Source organism: Sylvia atricapilla, chromosome 2 (genome assembly GCF_009819655.1).
Source record: "Sylvia atricapilla isolate bSylAtr1 chromosome 2, bSylAtr1.pri, whole genome shotgun sequence".
Taxonomy (NCBI): Eukaryota; Metazoa; Chordata; class Aves; order Passeriformes; family Sylviidae; genus Sylvia; species Sylvia atricapilla.
The window spans coordinates 7,600,146-7,614,392 of NC_089141.1; the positions used below are offsets into that span (position 1 = coordinate 7,600,146).

At 35.1% G+C, this 14,247-nt stretch overlaps 1 protein-coding gene across 1 annotated transcript in view; it reads left to right on the forward strand.

The window, feature by feature from the left end:
- Positions 1-13,853, forward strand: part of NCAM2 (neural cell adhesion molecule 2) — a 128,096-nt gene extending 114,243 nt beyond the window's left edge. Inside the window, exons 16-18 of the mRNA XM_066338321.1 lie at positions 3,660-3,864; positions 8,228-8,347; positions 13,114-13,853. Coding sequence (XP_066194418.1) covers positions 3,660-3,864; positions 8,228-8,347; positions 13,114-13,225 — 437 coding nt within the window. The 3' untranslated portion in view covers positions 13,226-13,853. The remainder of the gene's footprint in view (positions 1-3,659; positions 3,865-8,227; positions 8,348-13,113) is intronic.
- Positions 13,854-14,247: the final 394 nt, after the last annotated feature.

Consider the following 14,247-nt stretch of genomic DNA (forward strand, 5'->3'; position numbering starts at 1 on the left):
CACTTACTTGAAGAAGTGGATGAAAAAAGTGTCTTTAAAGTTGTCAGCTTCCTTCATCATCATGGCAAGGTATTACATTTTAATGCCACAATCTGTATAAGAAAACCATATCCTTTTAAAATTATAATATTTTTAACAAATTGTAATTAAAACTAATTCAGAACTATGGAACTTATGTTTTCCCTTTTTTTTTTTTTTTTTTTTTTTTTTTTGTTTTTGTTTTTGTTTTTGTTTTGTAACAAGCAATGTTTTATAAGACCCTCTATATGACAAGATGAGTAAGCCAGATATACAATAAACATTTTAAAAAAAATTTCTAAGAACTGATTCTTTCATGTCAGCATTGATTTTTATGATTTAAAATGCTTGTTTTCAGCTAGGAAAATAAAAAGGTATTTAATACATACTTTATTATTTTAGAGCACAAAGTAGAACTACTATTTTGAATTTGTTATGTATATATTGGGAAACTGTAAAAACCCTGAATATTTTAAATAATTCCTGTAATACAACTATATTAACAATAACAATTCAATAACAATTAGTTAATTTAATTTAAGGCAGTACTTTTTGATAACAAGGTTGGTTTTCAAAGTTGTTGGGAACGCTGTTTATAGTATGATATTAATATTTCATCCAGTCACAGTATTAGAACTTCAATTGATGTCATATATATAAAGAAGAAATTCACATTGTTTTGAAATTATATGTATATTAGGATATGATATTTGAAACCAGTGAGGAGAGGCCTTAATCTGCTTTAACAGTTATTGGAATTAATTTTGCAGCTGACTTTTGTGGGAGCACAAAGGCAAGTACAAAATCAAAGCAATTTAAGAAAGAACAGAATTAAGCCACAGATGGACTTCTAAAAAATAGTTTTATATGCTTTCATTCATATGAAAGATAAACCATGACACATATAGATTTAAAAAACAAGGCACTCTAGTTTCTATCTGTTTTCAGGAGTTCGTTAATCCTCAGAGAGGTGAGAAGGAGGATTACAGCTGTGCTTCTCACCCCACCACTGGATTTGGCCACGTTCCTGTCACTCTTTGGGGTGCACGAGATAAAGGAGAGAAATGTTGGAAAAATGTTTACAGTTTTAAGAAATCAGACTTAGAAAACAGAAACCTGCAGGAAAGGCTTACAAGTAGGAAAAAAATTACTTGGGTCTGGTAGAGCAGTAGTAAGCATGGAAAATGCTAAATGTAAAGAGAATCATCCAACATGAAGAGATGGAGAAATATGCAGCAGTCAAATACTTGTGTCTCAGATGTCTCACCCATATGAAGAAAATTAAATGCAGAACAGACTGTCCCACGCAACTATGACAAATATTATACAAAGGAGCAGTATTGGGACTGTAAACATTTCCTTCACTTGCCAGTCAAGATACTGTGTAGACACTTCTGTCACTGAATCACTTAGAATGGGAACCTTGCCATTTCACACTGTTCCAAGGATACTGAAAGTGCTGTTCACAGCAGTGGAAATTGTATCTCTTCATAGTAAAATCTTCTTACCACTCCATTAAGAAAAAAACCCAAACGTCCTAAAACTAAACCAGCAAAAAACCCTGAATTTATTTCAAAATTTGGATTAAATGGCCCTAATTTTTGTCCTTCACATTCTAGTTGGTGGTTGAGAAGATACAGAGGTTCATTGTAGTAGGTCTCTAAAGCTGACTATAGAATTTACTGGTATTATAACAATTGATATATATGAGCTTTTTAATAAACTGGAATTATACGTCTACGTATATCTTCCTGACAGTTCCTACTGGTGAACAAAAATTACTGAAGGTTACAAAGGAATTCACCAAATATGTGGGTGGATATAAGGATAAAGTAAATTTTGAAAGACATATCAGAAAGTGTAATAAATATTTAAGTAAGAACGCTGTTTTTTAAAAAGAAAAAAAATAATTTAAAATGTCAACTTCCAACATTGCTGATGAGGAAATGCATAAATGATACATCATTCATTGCTGCACCATTTTTTTTTTTATAATTTATGTAGTGGTTTTTAAGTCTTTCTGAACAAAGGAAAATAACTTTGAAATAATATCTCTCTGTTTTTCCGCTTATCCATCCATGGAAATAAATACATTGAATTCTAACTTGTTGTATAATAACATTGTGAAGATAATTTAGGTAATAAAACAACCCATACAACAGACAATGGAGTCAATTGTTTAAGAAGTAAAATGTCCCCCTTCCTTTGAAAAAAGTTATTACTTTTCCGTTTTAGAGTTCTAAACAAAGACTAGACAAAGAATATGTTTATTGATTTAGAATAACTTTCAAATTACATTTGAAGTGGTAAAGATATTATCACTAAAATTATTTAAGCAGAAATATGAAAGATTTAATGCTGTGCTCAATCTGAAAACAATCTATAGTGAACAGGGGAGTTGGAAGAGAAAGAATAAGAAGATTATATTAGTAACCCAATTGAAATATTTATATTATGTTACATTATATAATGTTTTGGTGTCTGTTACAACAGTATTCAAGTAATCTCCAGGTCAGAATGATCTTGCTCTTATTTTGGCAGCAGGCAGAGCAGCAGATGGAAATCCCAGTGAGTTGTGCTGACCCAAGCATTGCTCCAGGGAAGCACCAGGGAAGAAATGCTGGGATGCAGCACCCAGGGGAAACACACCCAGTTCCACTCCCCTGGTGTTTACTCAGCCCAGTCTCACACCAGGAAATTGTCACTGGCCAATTCCTGAGCTAGTTTGGCATCTTCTTGAATTATCTTGGGTGCATGAGCCTTTACTGAGATAGCTTTTTTCCCCTAGATAATGGTCAGATACAAATCCTCTCCTCTCTGAGCCTCATCTGAGTTCACAGAAGCCTGAGAATCACACCATTTAAAAGGGTTTGTAGCATTGCTGTCATGGGAATATCAGCTGAGGCAAAACATGAAAATATTTTTCCTGAGATTTGTAATGAAGTAAAATTAGCTAAACATCAGCTCTCATAATTGAAACACAGAAATAAGATCAGGTGTGGAATAAGTTTATTTTGAAGTGTATGATTGAATTTTCAAGGTACAAGACTAAACAAGATGAGGTCCTAACCCTATAACCATTTAATGATACGCATATATTCCCCCATATTAAATTATTTAAGACTAAGTGTGTGCAACTGTTAGCAGATTAAATAGCTTGAATTAAGTTATTTTTCATTCTAATTCAGAAAATTAAAAGGATGAATACTGGTTTGTCAGTCTCTTAAGCCTTTCAGTAATTCTGCTTAGCACCAATGCTAATTAATTGTATTTGAAATGTAAAAAAGACAACTTATATCAATGTTCATGTTGAACATCGAAAATGTTTTCCTTAGGCTGCTTATTGATACCCTTAGCCATGGAATGTTAAGATGTGATATTATTTGCTATTAAATAATGCAATTTATGTCCTGTGAACTTTCTGAAATTTTGGCAATGGGAAAATAATATGCAGAAGAAATGGGTTTTTTTCTTTGTGATTTTAATCAGGTACTATATATGGTTAATCATCAGGACTGTTTATTTCAAATAATTTCTGAATGGTTCATTCCTAAAAGTCCTTTACTCTCCTGACCAACAGCTAAGAAAATGATATTTTAGGATTAATGTTTTTAATAAGTCTTAATTTTCTTTCCTTCAAGACACTCTTTTTAATGGTCTTGGACTTGGTGCTGTCATTGGCCTGGGAGTGGCAGCCCTTTTATTAATCCTGGTTGTGACTGATGTTAGCTGCTTCTTTGTACGACAATGTGGATTGCTCATGTGCATCACCAGGAGGATCTGTGGGAAAAAGAGTGGTTCAAGTGGAAAAAGTAAAGAACTGGAAGAAGGAAAAGCTGCTTACTTGTGAGTATTAATCACATGTGTTGGAAACATTCTTAAAAGAAAAAGTTGGCTGTCCGACTTGCGTTAACTTCATGGCCATTTTGTGGTGTCGCAAAGAGAATTAATAAAATGCTTCTACTACTTGGAATAGTGTTCCTCTAAAGTTTTTGGAGTTGTTTATTGCCTTTAAAAGAAAAGTTGAGACACAAGAAAGGGATATACTGTAGCTCAGTTTAGGATGACCTCTTTGTCCAGCCTGACACAAAGAAAATCAATTGTAATTCAGTACTACTTACAGACACAGATTTGGTTCATGAGAAGCAGGTAACGGATGATTGTAACTCCATTTCTGCAAATCTGTCTTTGAGCTGCTAACACCCAAAAACTCAGCCTATGGCTGTGACAGTGCTGGTAAATCCAGGAGTGAAGGACATGGTATTATAGAAAATCCATGAGAGAGTTTTTCTTTTTAGATATAGCACTTAATGGAAAATCTTGATTCTTGTCTGTAGACTTTAGGAATGAAAGGTCTTGTGTTTTGTTTTCTTTTTTTTTTTTTTTTTTAATAGGAGTGCTGAGTTGGATGTGGATGAAATGGTGGTGAGTGATTGTTCTTCACAGCCCCAGTGAACGATTGCTAACATGAGTGGGAAATAAACAATACTTATTCTCACAAATACTCTTCTGTAGTAGCTACTCCATCACACAAATGCGAATGAACTGATCATTTATGTGAAAATATGGTCTCTTCAATTATTAGAGTGGATAGCGAGATCTGTGGCTAAGCAGTTCGAGTACTGATTACATAAAATAATCACACTTTAGAGATGTGATATTTACTGAGTTTTCAATAGGTGAACTGGAAAGAAGATAACTTATGATCCTTCATTTTAAACATTTCTCTTTTTTCCTACTAGAAAAAAAATAATTTCCTCATCCTGTTTATCAGGTAGGCAACTTACACCTGCACTGTAATATTTGTGAGAATGCTGTCTGGGTGTGGTTTAAATAACATTTGCTGGTCCGACTGCTGTGTGCCTCTCCCAATAGTCACGCCTTGCAGTTCATTGTCCTTCAGCTTCCCAGGTCCCATCCATCTTCAGATGGATGTAGAACACACTAGATCTTCCAGCCCTTATTATTCAAAGGTGAGCAGGTGTCTCCACAGCCAGTAGTGGAGGTGTACATGTCTTTTGGGGGTTTAATTCTAGCTGTTTGGTTTCAGGCAGTGTCTTTCTTAGGTAACTTGACTACACGTCTTAGTTGGCTTCTTCTTAAAAGAGGTGCCATTTCAGAAATAACTCCACAGACCAAAATCAGTTGTGAGAGAACACAAGAGTATTTGTATCAAATAATGCTTCTAAATAGAAGTCATGACATAAAATAGCTGCTTCCTAATTCTCCACATCTGACAGTGAGAGAGAGACTAGCAGTGTTTTTTTCCATCTTGTGAAGCCAGCCTGTCTGGATCAATAGAATCAAGATGTGAAGCTTCTGGCACTGACTCAGCTGTCCTTTCCTATTGAGGACAGCTCTTCAGTTTATGTTTTAGTTTCCCATTCAAGGAGTGGCCAACTATAAATTGGTGAACAGACCCTCCTGAATGGGAAGACCTTAGGGAGATAAAGTTGGAAATGCCACTTGACAGCAGTTTATACCTTGTTATCAACATCTTATAACCAAATGCCATTCCATGCTGTCCCAAAAAAAGCCTCAAACTGGTCTCTTGATATTAATTCTTCGGTTTCACTACTTTTGCAAAACCAACTCTGTTATTTAATCATATTTCTTTACTTGTCAGAGGGATCTTCAGTCAGTCAGACCTTAAAATATTTGGGACAGTTCTTATTTTAGCCTACTCTCTGCATTAATGAACTGTCAGACTAAACTTCCAGGAGAGACTTGAAGAGTCAACATTTAAATTTATATAATGGCAACTGATATTCTGTAAAATTCACTGACATTTCCCTGGTTTAAATATGCTAGTTTGCATTCTGGATTTTTGGGTGGTTTATGATCTAGTTCTTGGTTAGATTTTGATTCTAGAATATAGATAGACAGACAGATAGGTTTATTATGTTCTATATGTAATGAATGACAATGATAACATACGGACATGTGACATACAGACACCCATGACATAATGAATTTCCTACAAATCACATTCCCTTCTTTAGAATTTGAAATGTTGCAGTTTGTACCTTGTATAACTATACATGACTGCTGGTCACAAATAACAACTTTTTTGGTCTTTTTTTTCATGCAATATGGTTTGTAAGACAGTATATGTATCAACAGACCAAGAACTTACCAGTCCATTCACCAGTCCAACTCAGATCCCTGACGTTTTCCCAGCTATAAGGTAGATGAAAGTTACGTGCATCATCTACCAAGATGAGCTCTATATCCATTTGTATATCTTAAATGTAACTTGCAGAGATAAATAAGCACATGCAATTTGGGTGTTTTTTTAATAGACAGAAATCTTTTAGACTTCTACCTATTAATTCTTCTCCACACTATTTCTCTATCTGGGCTGCATTTTTATTAACCTACAAAGATTTTCCTTAAGGATACCTGCTAGAAGACAGTAGAATTTTCATGATACTTACTGTTGCAAAAGCCTGTTTTATCCATTATCTTGAAGAAACAATATGAAAATGTGAGATATAAATTAGAGAATAATTTAGCCAGGTCTTTGGTGTGGCTGTAGCAGTCTAACAGCTCCCTACAACATCCCAGTCTAGAAAATGATCTGTTAAATATAAAAGTGATTGTTTATCTGTAACTCAGTTATCCTCTGTTTGTAGACTGCAGCAGATCCTGTTTCAGGATATAGGAAGAATATATTTGCATCAAAAGAGATTTTCTTTTTGTAAAATGTATATATGTACATGTATATATGTATGTGTATATATATATTGGGTATCATCTGATCTGCCTTTTGAGAGTAAAATTGTTTGCAAGTTGATTAATACTTTTAGTAAGTATTGTTAATTAGTATGTGTTGTTAATACTTTGTAGCAGTGAACAGATATTTCCAGATCGTGTCCATATTCCTAAGAGCAGCCCTGCAGAGGAGGACTTAGGGATTCTGGTTCATGAAAAAGCTGGACATGAGACAATAATGTGCGCTCACATCACCGAAAGCCAAATGTGTCCCAGGCTGCATCAAAAAGCAGCATGACCAGAAGTTCAGGAGAGGTGCTTCTGCCCCTCTTCACTTGTGAGCCCTCACGTGGAGTGCTGCATTCAGCCCAGAAGTTCTTGGTAAAGGAAAGACATGGACTTGTTGGATCAAGTCCAGAGGAGGACACAAAGATGATCAGAGGAATGGAACACCTTTCTGCAAGGTCAGGCTGAGATAAATTGGGCTGCTCAGCCTGGAGAAGCAAAAGTCTCTAGTGAGACTTTTTTGCATCCTTTTGAAAGGGGGCTTATGAAAAAAGATGGGGACAGACTTTTACAAAGACAAGGGATGACAGTTTTGAAGTGAAAGAGGGTAGATTGAGAATGGTCATGAGGAAAATCTATTTTACAGTGAGGATGGTGGAACACTGGAACAGGTTTCCCAAAGAGGTAGTAGAGGCACCATTGCTGGGAACACTCAAAGTCAGGTGAAATGAAGGTCTGAGGAACCTGATTTTGTTGAAAATGTCCCTGCTGGTTGCAGGGGCATTGGACTAGATGACCTATAAATATCCCTTTCAACTCAAACTATTCTATGATTCTTTGGTTACCATCAAAATCGTAATGACATTACTCACTGCTCCATATCCTTTATAATTCATCGTATAATTAACACAATATTTATAAATTTATTTACTTGTGAGAGACTAGAAGTTGTTCCTAAAATGGGGGAAATACGATGTAGAAACAGTTTCTTCTACCAGCATAAGCAGAAGGGCTTAAATTTTTACTACATGAGGGCTTTTGCATCAGTGGCTGCTTCGTTCGTCACAATCTCAGGAGATTAAATCACACTTTTGTGGTGTATATACTCACATAATGGCTCTTTAATGCTGCCAGGAAAGTTCAAATATAACTAGGCATTGAGTTCTATCGTTGTTAAACTGGGTAAGGGAAGTTTACATCTATTCCCATGAAGAAGCTGTCATCTTTTTACTAGTCATAAACAAAATGCTCTTTTGAGGTGCTAATTCATCATGTTTACAGAGCTAAGGAAGTAACCATGGATACAAGATGCTTTGAAGACTTCAAGGAATTGGGAACACACTGTTAAATGTGTCTTGATGGTGTTAGTCACTGATAATTGGTTCTGCTTTTGCCAGCTTTTGAGAGAAGAGATCTTAGTAATTCGTTATGTGCAATGTATGTAGTTAATGGGATGATAATAGACTAAAACTCTTTTAATATTTTTTAGGAAAGATGGATCAAAAGAGCCAATAGTGGAAATGAGAACAGAGGATGAAAGAATTACCAACCATGAAGATGGGAGTCCAGTAAATGAGCCAAATGAGACAACTCCTCTCACAGAACCAGAGTAAGTAGCCTTATATTCCCTGGAGTTTCACATGAGCTGATCTTGATTGTGTGGACAGACTGGACTTCCCACACTTTGAGGGGATGTACACAGCATCACCAGAAGGGTCTGCTGTGGCAGTGCAGTGTGTGAGTGTAGGGTTTGTTTGACTGGTTTGGTTTTTACAATAATCGGTATAAATCATGGTACTTCCCCAAAGCTGGCTGAGCACATCAGTACAAGGATTTTTTAATTTGGTTGCACCTGGTCTTTACCACCTACCCAGCAATCATTAACTACCCGTGGGAACAATCTTTTAATTCTCACGAAAGACCTTAAATTTAGTCTCACACATCTTCACAGGCATCCTGAAGATGGGGCACAAGGATACTGTGCTCCAGAAACCCAGCTCCTTACTGGAGTGGTCCCTTCCTGCTTACATATATTCAACTGAGAATGTAGTTCAGTATTTAAGTCCATACAGTGTCCTTGGATCAATCGTGCTGAAGGGCAGCCACTGCTCCTTTTCCTCATCCCCCAATTCTGTCCCTGCAGCCTCCTCTCAGTACAGAAATCACAGCAGTTTGCAGCCATGTTCACAGGCTCTGGCTGCCTTCCAAATACTGGGACCAGCCTTGAGCCCAGGGATGAAATTACTGAAGAAAGCTCTGAGTTTGCTTTGAGCCCAACACTTTTCATGTGTTGGGAAAGTATCCTACTTCATGACATGTTCAGAGCATCAAGGCTATGAAGAGGATTATGTAGTAAATATAGAAATTGCCCTGTTGATAATTTAACAGAATCATAGTTGTTCTTTAAAAAGAGAGGGTGTTCTTACAAAACAGTCTTTTTGTTTTCTGAAAATATGAAGAAATTTTGCTTTTTGTCATTATGTAAAACTGTAAGAGCCAGAACCTTTAATTAAAAAAAGGTTTGCTACCAGCTGCCATTGATATTTGTAGTAAATAGGGAGTTAAGTAGCTGCACATTAAACTATACAGTTCTTCAAAGAAGATGTGCACAGAGTTTGGATTTGTGTTAATGAAATAATTATGCAATCTGTTGAGTGACTACTGATATGTTTTCTCTTCATATTAGAATTTGTAATAAGGGGCACAGTGGAGAGCCCACAGTTATCTAAAGGGTCAGGGGAATGTAGTTATAAACATTGTACACATCCAGCAAGCCTTGGATATGTTAATGGGGAAAGCACCAGGTCCATATTTGTTCATGATTCAAGAGTATTTTTAGCACTAGATCTTGCAAAACAGATGCATCTTGCAGGAATCAAGATACCAGGAAAGATCCAGTTCACTTCTTTCTGCTTGCCACAATCATTAGATCAGCTGACAGGAGTGAAATATGAGAAAATTAAAATCAAAAACACTTTATTGTCTTAGGAGAGGGGGGGAAAATCAGTCCCCACTGTTGTAAGAGAAAAAAAAAATCCCCAAAAATCTAAGTCACGGGAACAATTGATAGGGATTTAATGGGCATTATATCTCTGGAAAAATAGGACAGCTAAGAGATACTAATAATGATGACAATTTCCTTCTTGGTAATTTCTTCCATCATAACCAATGGCAAAAGGTGTCAGCAGTCCAAGGCACTGCTGTACAGAAGTCAGCTAAAGATTTGGGACAACGTCCCTTGGGAAACTAAATATGAAAAGTAATGGTGCAACTGGGACACCTCAAGGGCCACTGATACCAGAGGAATGTGGAAAGACCTTTGACTCAGACACAGGTCACACCCAAAGAAACAGAGAAGAAATATAAAGTCAGAGTGAGAAACACCAAGGGAAGATGCAGTAGAGTAGAAGTCAGTTTCTCAGTAGGAATAACACAAAAATAGATTGTCAACAACAGCCAGAAAGACACATGCTGGGCAGGGTGAGGATGACCAGCAGGGATCTTGGAGGGGAGAGCTTAGCTTGCAGGAAAGAAAAGTTTCAAGGACATTTCAGGCAGGCAATAAAACAAGGTGGGGTTCATTATGCTAATTCTGGCTGTCTTAAAGGTATACAAGATAAGCCTTGAAGTTAAATTAGATGAAATCTTTTTAATAATTAATTGAATTTTTTTAATAGTAGCAAATTACACTCAGAAGTTCAATTGCAATTTAAGAAATTGTGAGAACTAATTAGTAAAGAGATTACTTCCCCTAACAACAATATTCTTTATTATATTGCTCAGTATATTATTTGGCAAACTATTTTTTACCTTATCTCAGATGATCCTTGTCAAAGCTGTGTTTGCAATCCATGTGTGACAGATTAGCTCAAAGCACTTTACCTGCAAGTCAACAAGTTTTAATCATGTTGGCAGGAAATCAATTTAAGCTGTGCATTTTATATCGCACTTTTGTGCTATGATTAAAATACCACATGCAATATGGTATAATAATTATATTCCTAGTCTAAAGTTAATGTGTTTCTAGTATTGGTTGAGTTTTTTCTTAGTATTAATGCACTTGGGTGAATTCCAGTATCAGAATGGCTTGGGTTATTTTTTCTATAAAATAAGAAAGTAAATACTTCAGTTAGTTTTGTATGGGTATCAGCAGACTTTATGTTAGGCCACATGCAGTGTTAGAGGAAGTCAATATTATGAATGATTGAATGCAGCCAAAATCTGATTACAGTGAAAGAACTTTTTCTTGGGTTTTTGTTGGATTTTTTAAAAAGGTCTTTGATTATAAAGTGAATAAACATTTGAAAGGATTAGTCTGCCCAGCTGAAAAATACTAAATTCTAATAGGTGTAAGTAAAGAAAAAGTTGGTGTTAAAAAATGTGTATAATTGGAATACCTGAACTTGAATTAGTTAATTGAAAGAGGAAAATTATTGAATCTATTAATAGAGATGAAATATGTATTTAAAGCAAATGGAAACAAAAAATCCAAAATAACAAAAATGTTGTTATAGGGTAAGAGAACAATGTCGAATGACAACTGCACTCATAACTCACACCCTATTAAAGAAAAAAACAAAGCCACAAGTTTTAAAGTACAATAAGGTTCAAAAATGGTGCATGGGCTTTGTGATGAGGAAAGCTTTGATGCATAAAATTTTTTATTTGCATGCAGCTTTTGTTGAGTTGTTGTTCTCTGCTTGCATGTAAAACAAGGCTAATTTTATCTGACTCTTTGCATGAGCATGGTTTTCAATGATGTCTGGTATTCTTTCCCAGGGTTCTGGCAAATCCTCTGATTTCAAATATTTTATAACATGGTCTTGTTCTACTTAAACCAATTTCTTTAAGTTTTCACACCGTGTACTCTGTCAGTTTCCTAGTTTCGTTTTTGACTAAATATTGCCTTCTTTCCAGCACCATCTTTTGAGTAATCACTGTGCTTTTCTTAAAACTACATTAAATTAGGGTTGGGATTTTTTTTAATACTTGTGTTCTGGGTTTAAGTGCTTTGCCTAATCAGATCTTTGACACACATGCCTGCTTACTAAAAATGCATGTCACGAACTGCTCTTCCTATGCTCCAGTGTTTTACCTTCTGTTAAAAATAGATTTGTGTTGATTCTGTTTCCATTCTTTCAGGCATCTTGCTTTGGGCTGAAATCTGTTTCCCTTGGGTGTGCCATGAGAAACAGACAATTAGTAAATATCTCTCTCTGTGCTCAGAGCCAGACATCTGATGATATATCCCATGTATTTTACTGTAGTAGAACAGGCTAATCTTGATTTCTCTCAGATACATGTTCTCATTGTTTAACCTCTGGATAAACAGCATCTTTCTTAGTTCAGTTCAGACAACTTAAATTTCATAAAACTGGCAATTCAGGTGTTGTTTTATTTGCTGTTATTAAACACTGTCTTGTAATAAGACATTCCTAAGAGATTTCTCAGTCAGGTTTTGAACATGGTATTGCTCTTTGGGGCATCAAAGCAATCAAAGTGGAAATTTACTGAAACATTTAACAGTTTTTATGAATAAAAAGGCATATACATACTATTCCCTAGTTTAAAACCAGAAAGCAAACCCAAACTGGAATCAAAATTAAGAGCTAGTTTGCCCAGGAGACATTATTAGAGGAACATCTCAGTAAACCATACATCTTTTTGACAGCTGTATTTTTCGACAGCTAATTACTGGCAGTAGGGAATCAATGATTTTCAAGACCTTTTTCAATGAGATCATATTCAAGAGGATGGGGACTCTTTTGCCAAGTCTTTAGAGTTTTCACTAATTCTTAAAACAGCTGTAAATTATTAATGAAGCTACATTGTGTGATCCGTGAAAATTAAGCTGTAGAACTTTCTAAATAAGACCTTCCATTGTCTCCTTGCATTGTAAGAAATTCTTTACCTATGTCTTGGCGTAATCTCCAATAATAGCTGTGTTCTTTTGTGTACAATTAAATTTACATTTAGAAAAGACATTAAAAAAAAAAGAATTTAGTTGAGATTTAAAAGTCAAGCAAAAAGCTTGCCTCTAAATATTTCACAGTATCCTAGGCAACACATACCTCTGTACTGTCTTGGGTCAAGTAATTTGACATTTTATTTTATTTTTATCTTACTGAAGAACTGCGTTTTGGGCAGCACCAATGTTCTTACGGGATTTTTATGGCTTTATAGAAATGGAAAGAGTTAATATGAGTTGCTTTAAAAGCAAAGAATCTCAGTGCTCATAATGAAATAATTGCACATTATTTTCAAAAAATCGTTGTTCTACACTGTGACCTGAAAAACCATACATATATTATAGACTTAAATTAGAGATTGTTTTATTTTTGTGTTACCATGATTCCTTTTTTCTTTTTCTGATAGGAAGCTGCCACTAAAGGAGGAAAATGGCAAAGAAGCTTTAAATCCAGAAACCATAGAAATCAAAGTTGCTAATGACATCATCCAGTCAAAAGAAGATGATAGCAAAGCATAATAAAATAAACTACACCTGTCTGGATAATGCATTTGGATTGAAGTAATCCCGTGACCAAAACTTTACAGCCGACCTTAATTTCTTGGGAAACAAGCTTGGAATAGTTAGTACATGTGTACATACGATCAAACAGTTCCTGTCTACGGTTCTTTTCTATTTGTTGTTTTTTTTGTTGTTAATGGTTTTAGTATGTAGTTTTGCTGACACCAAGTCCTATGCTATAAATTTAAAAAATCTGAACTATCGAACTATAAGAATAAGAACTATAATTTATTATATGACCAAGTGTGTCTGTTTGGAAGAAAAATTCTAAATCACCCCTAACCACAAACAACTCATCAGGCCTCTCCAGATCTTACAGTGCAAGCTACATACATAAAGTGCCATATGATAATGCATTTATTTCTATTTATAATAAAACGAAATTTTAGGTTGCCTTTAAAAAAAAACCCAGCTAACCCAGTCTCGGTATAATGTTTAAGACCTTAGCACTGACTGACACTCAGTAGTCATTCAGCTATGATTATCACTTGAAGCAAACAAAAAAAGATACACTCTACAACACAGACCCAGGTCTCACTGCAGTTTCTCTTAGGTTCTTAGATTAAAAAAAAAAAAAAAAAAAAAAAGCTGGTGATCACAATATAGAAACTTAAATAAAATTGGCTAAATATTTCACAGCAGTCTATTTTATTGGCCTCATCCTAACTACATGAGTGTGACTCTGAATGGCTCCAGGATTTTCAATATTTCAGTTTTGGAGGTTACATATGAACTAAAATGTAACCAAGGTGTAAAAAGAAATCTGTTTTTTAATCATAATCTTCACTTCAAATGAAAACTTACAATATTTGTCCCAACATATTTATACACACAGGGTATTCATTATTCATTATTGTCTTAGTTCAAACCATTTAGCAAAGGGATAAAATTGTGGTTTAGTGAAGTAAATACATTTTCTCCCCAGATCAGTATATAAAATATTAAACTTGGCCTTTTTGAAGCAGGACTTTTTCCTTGTG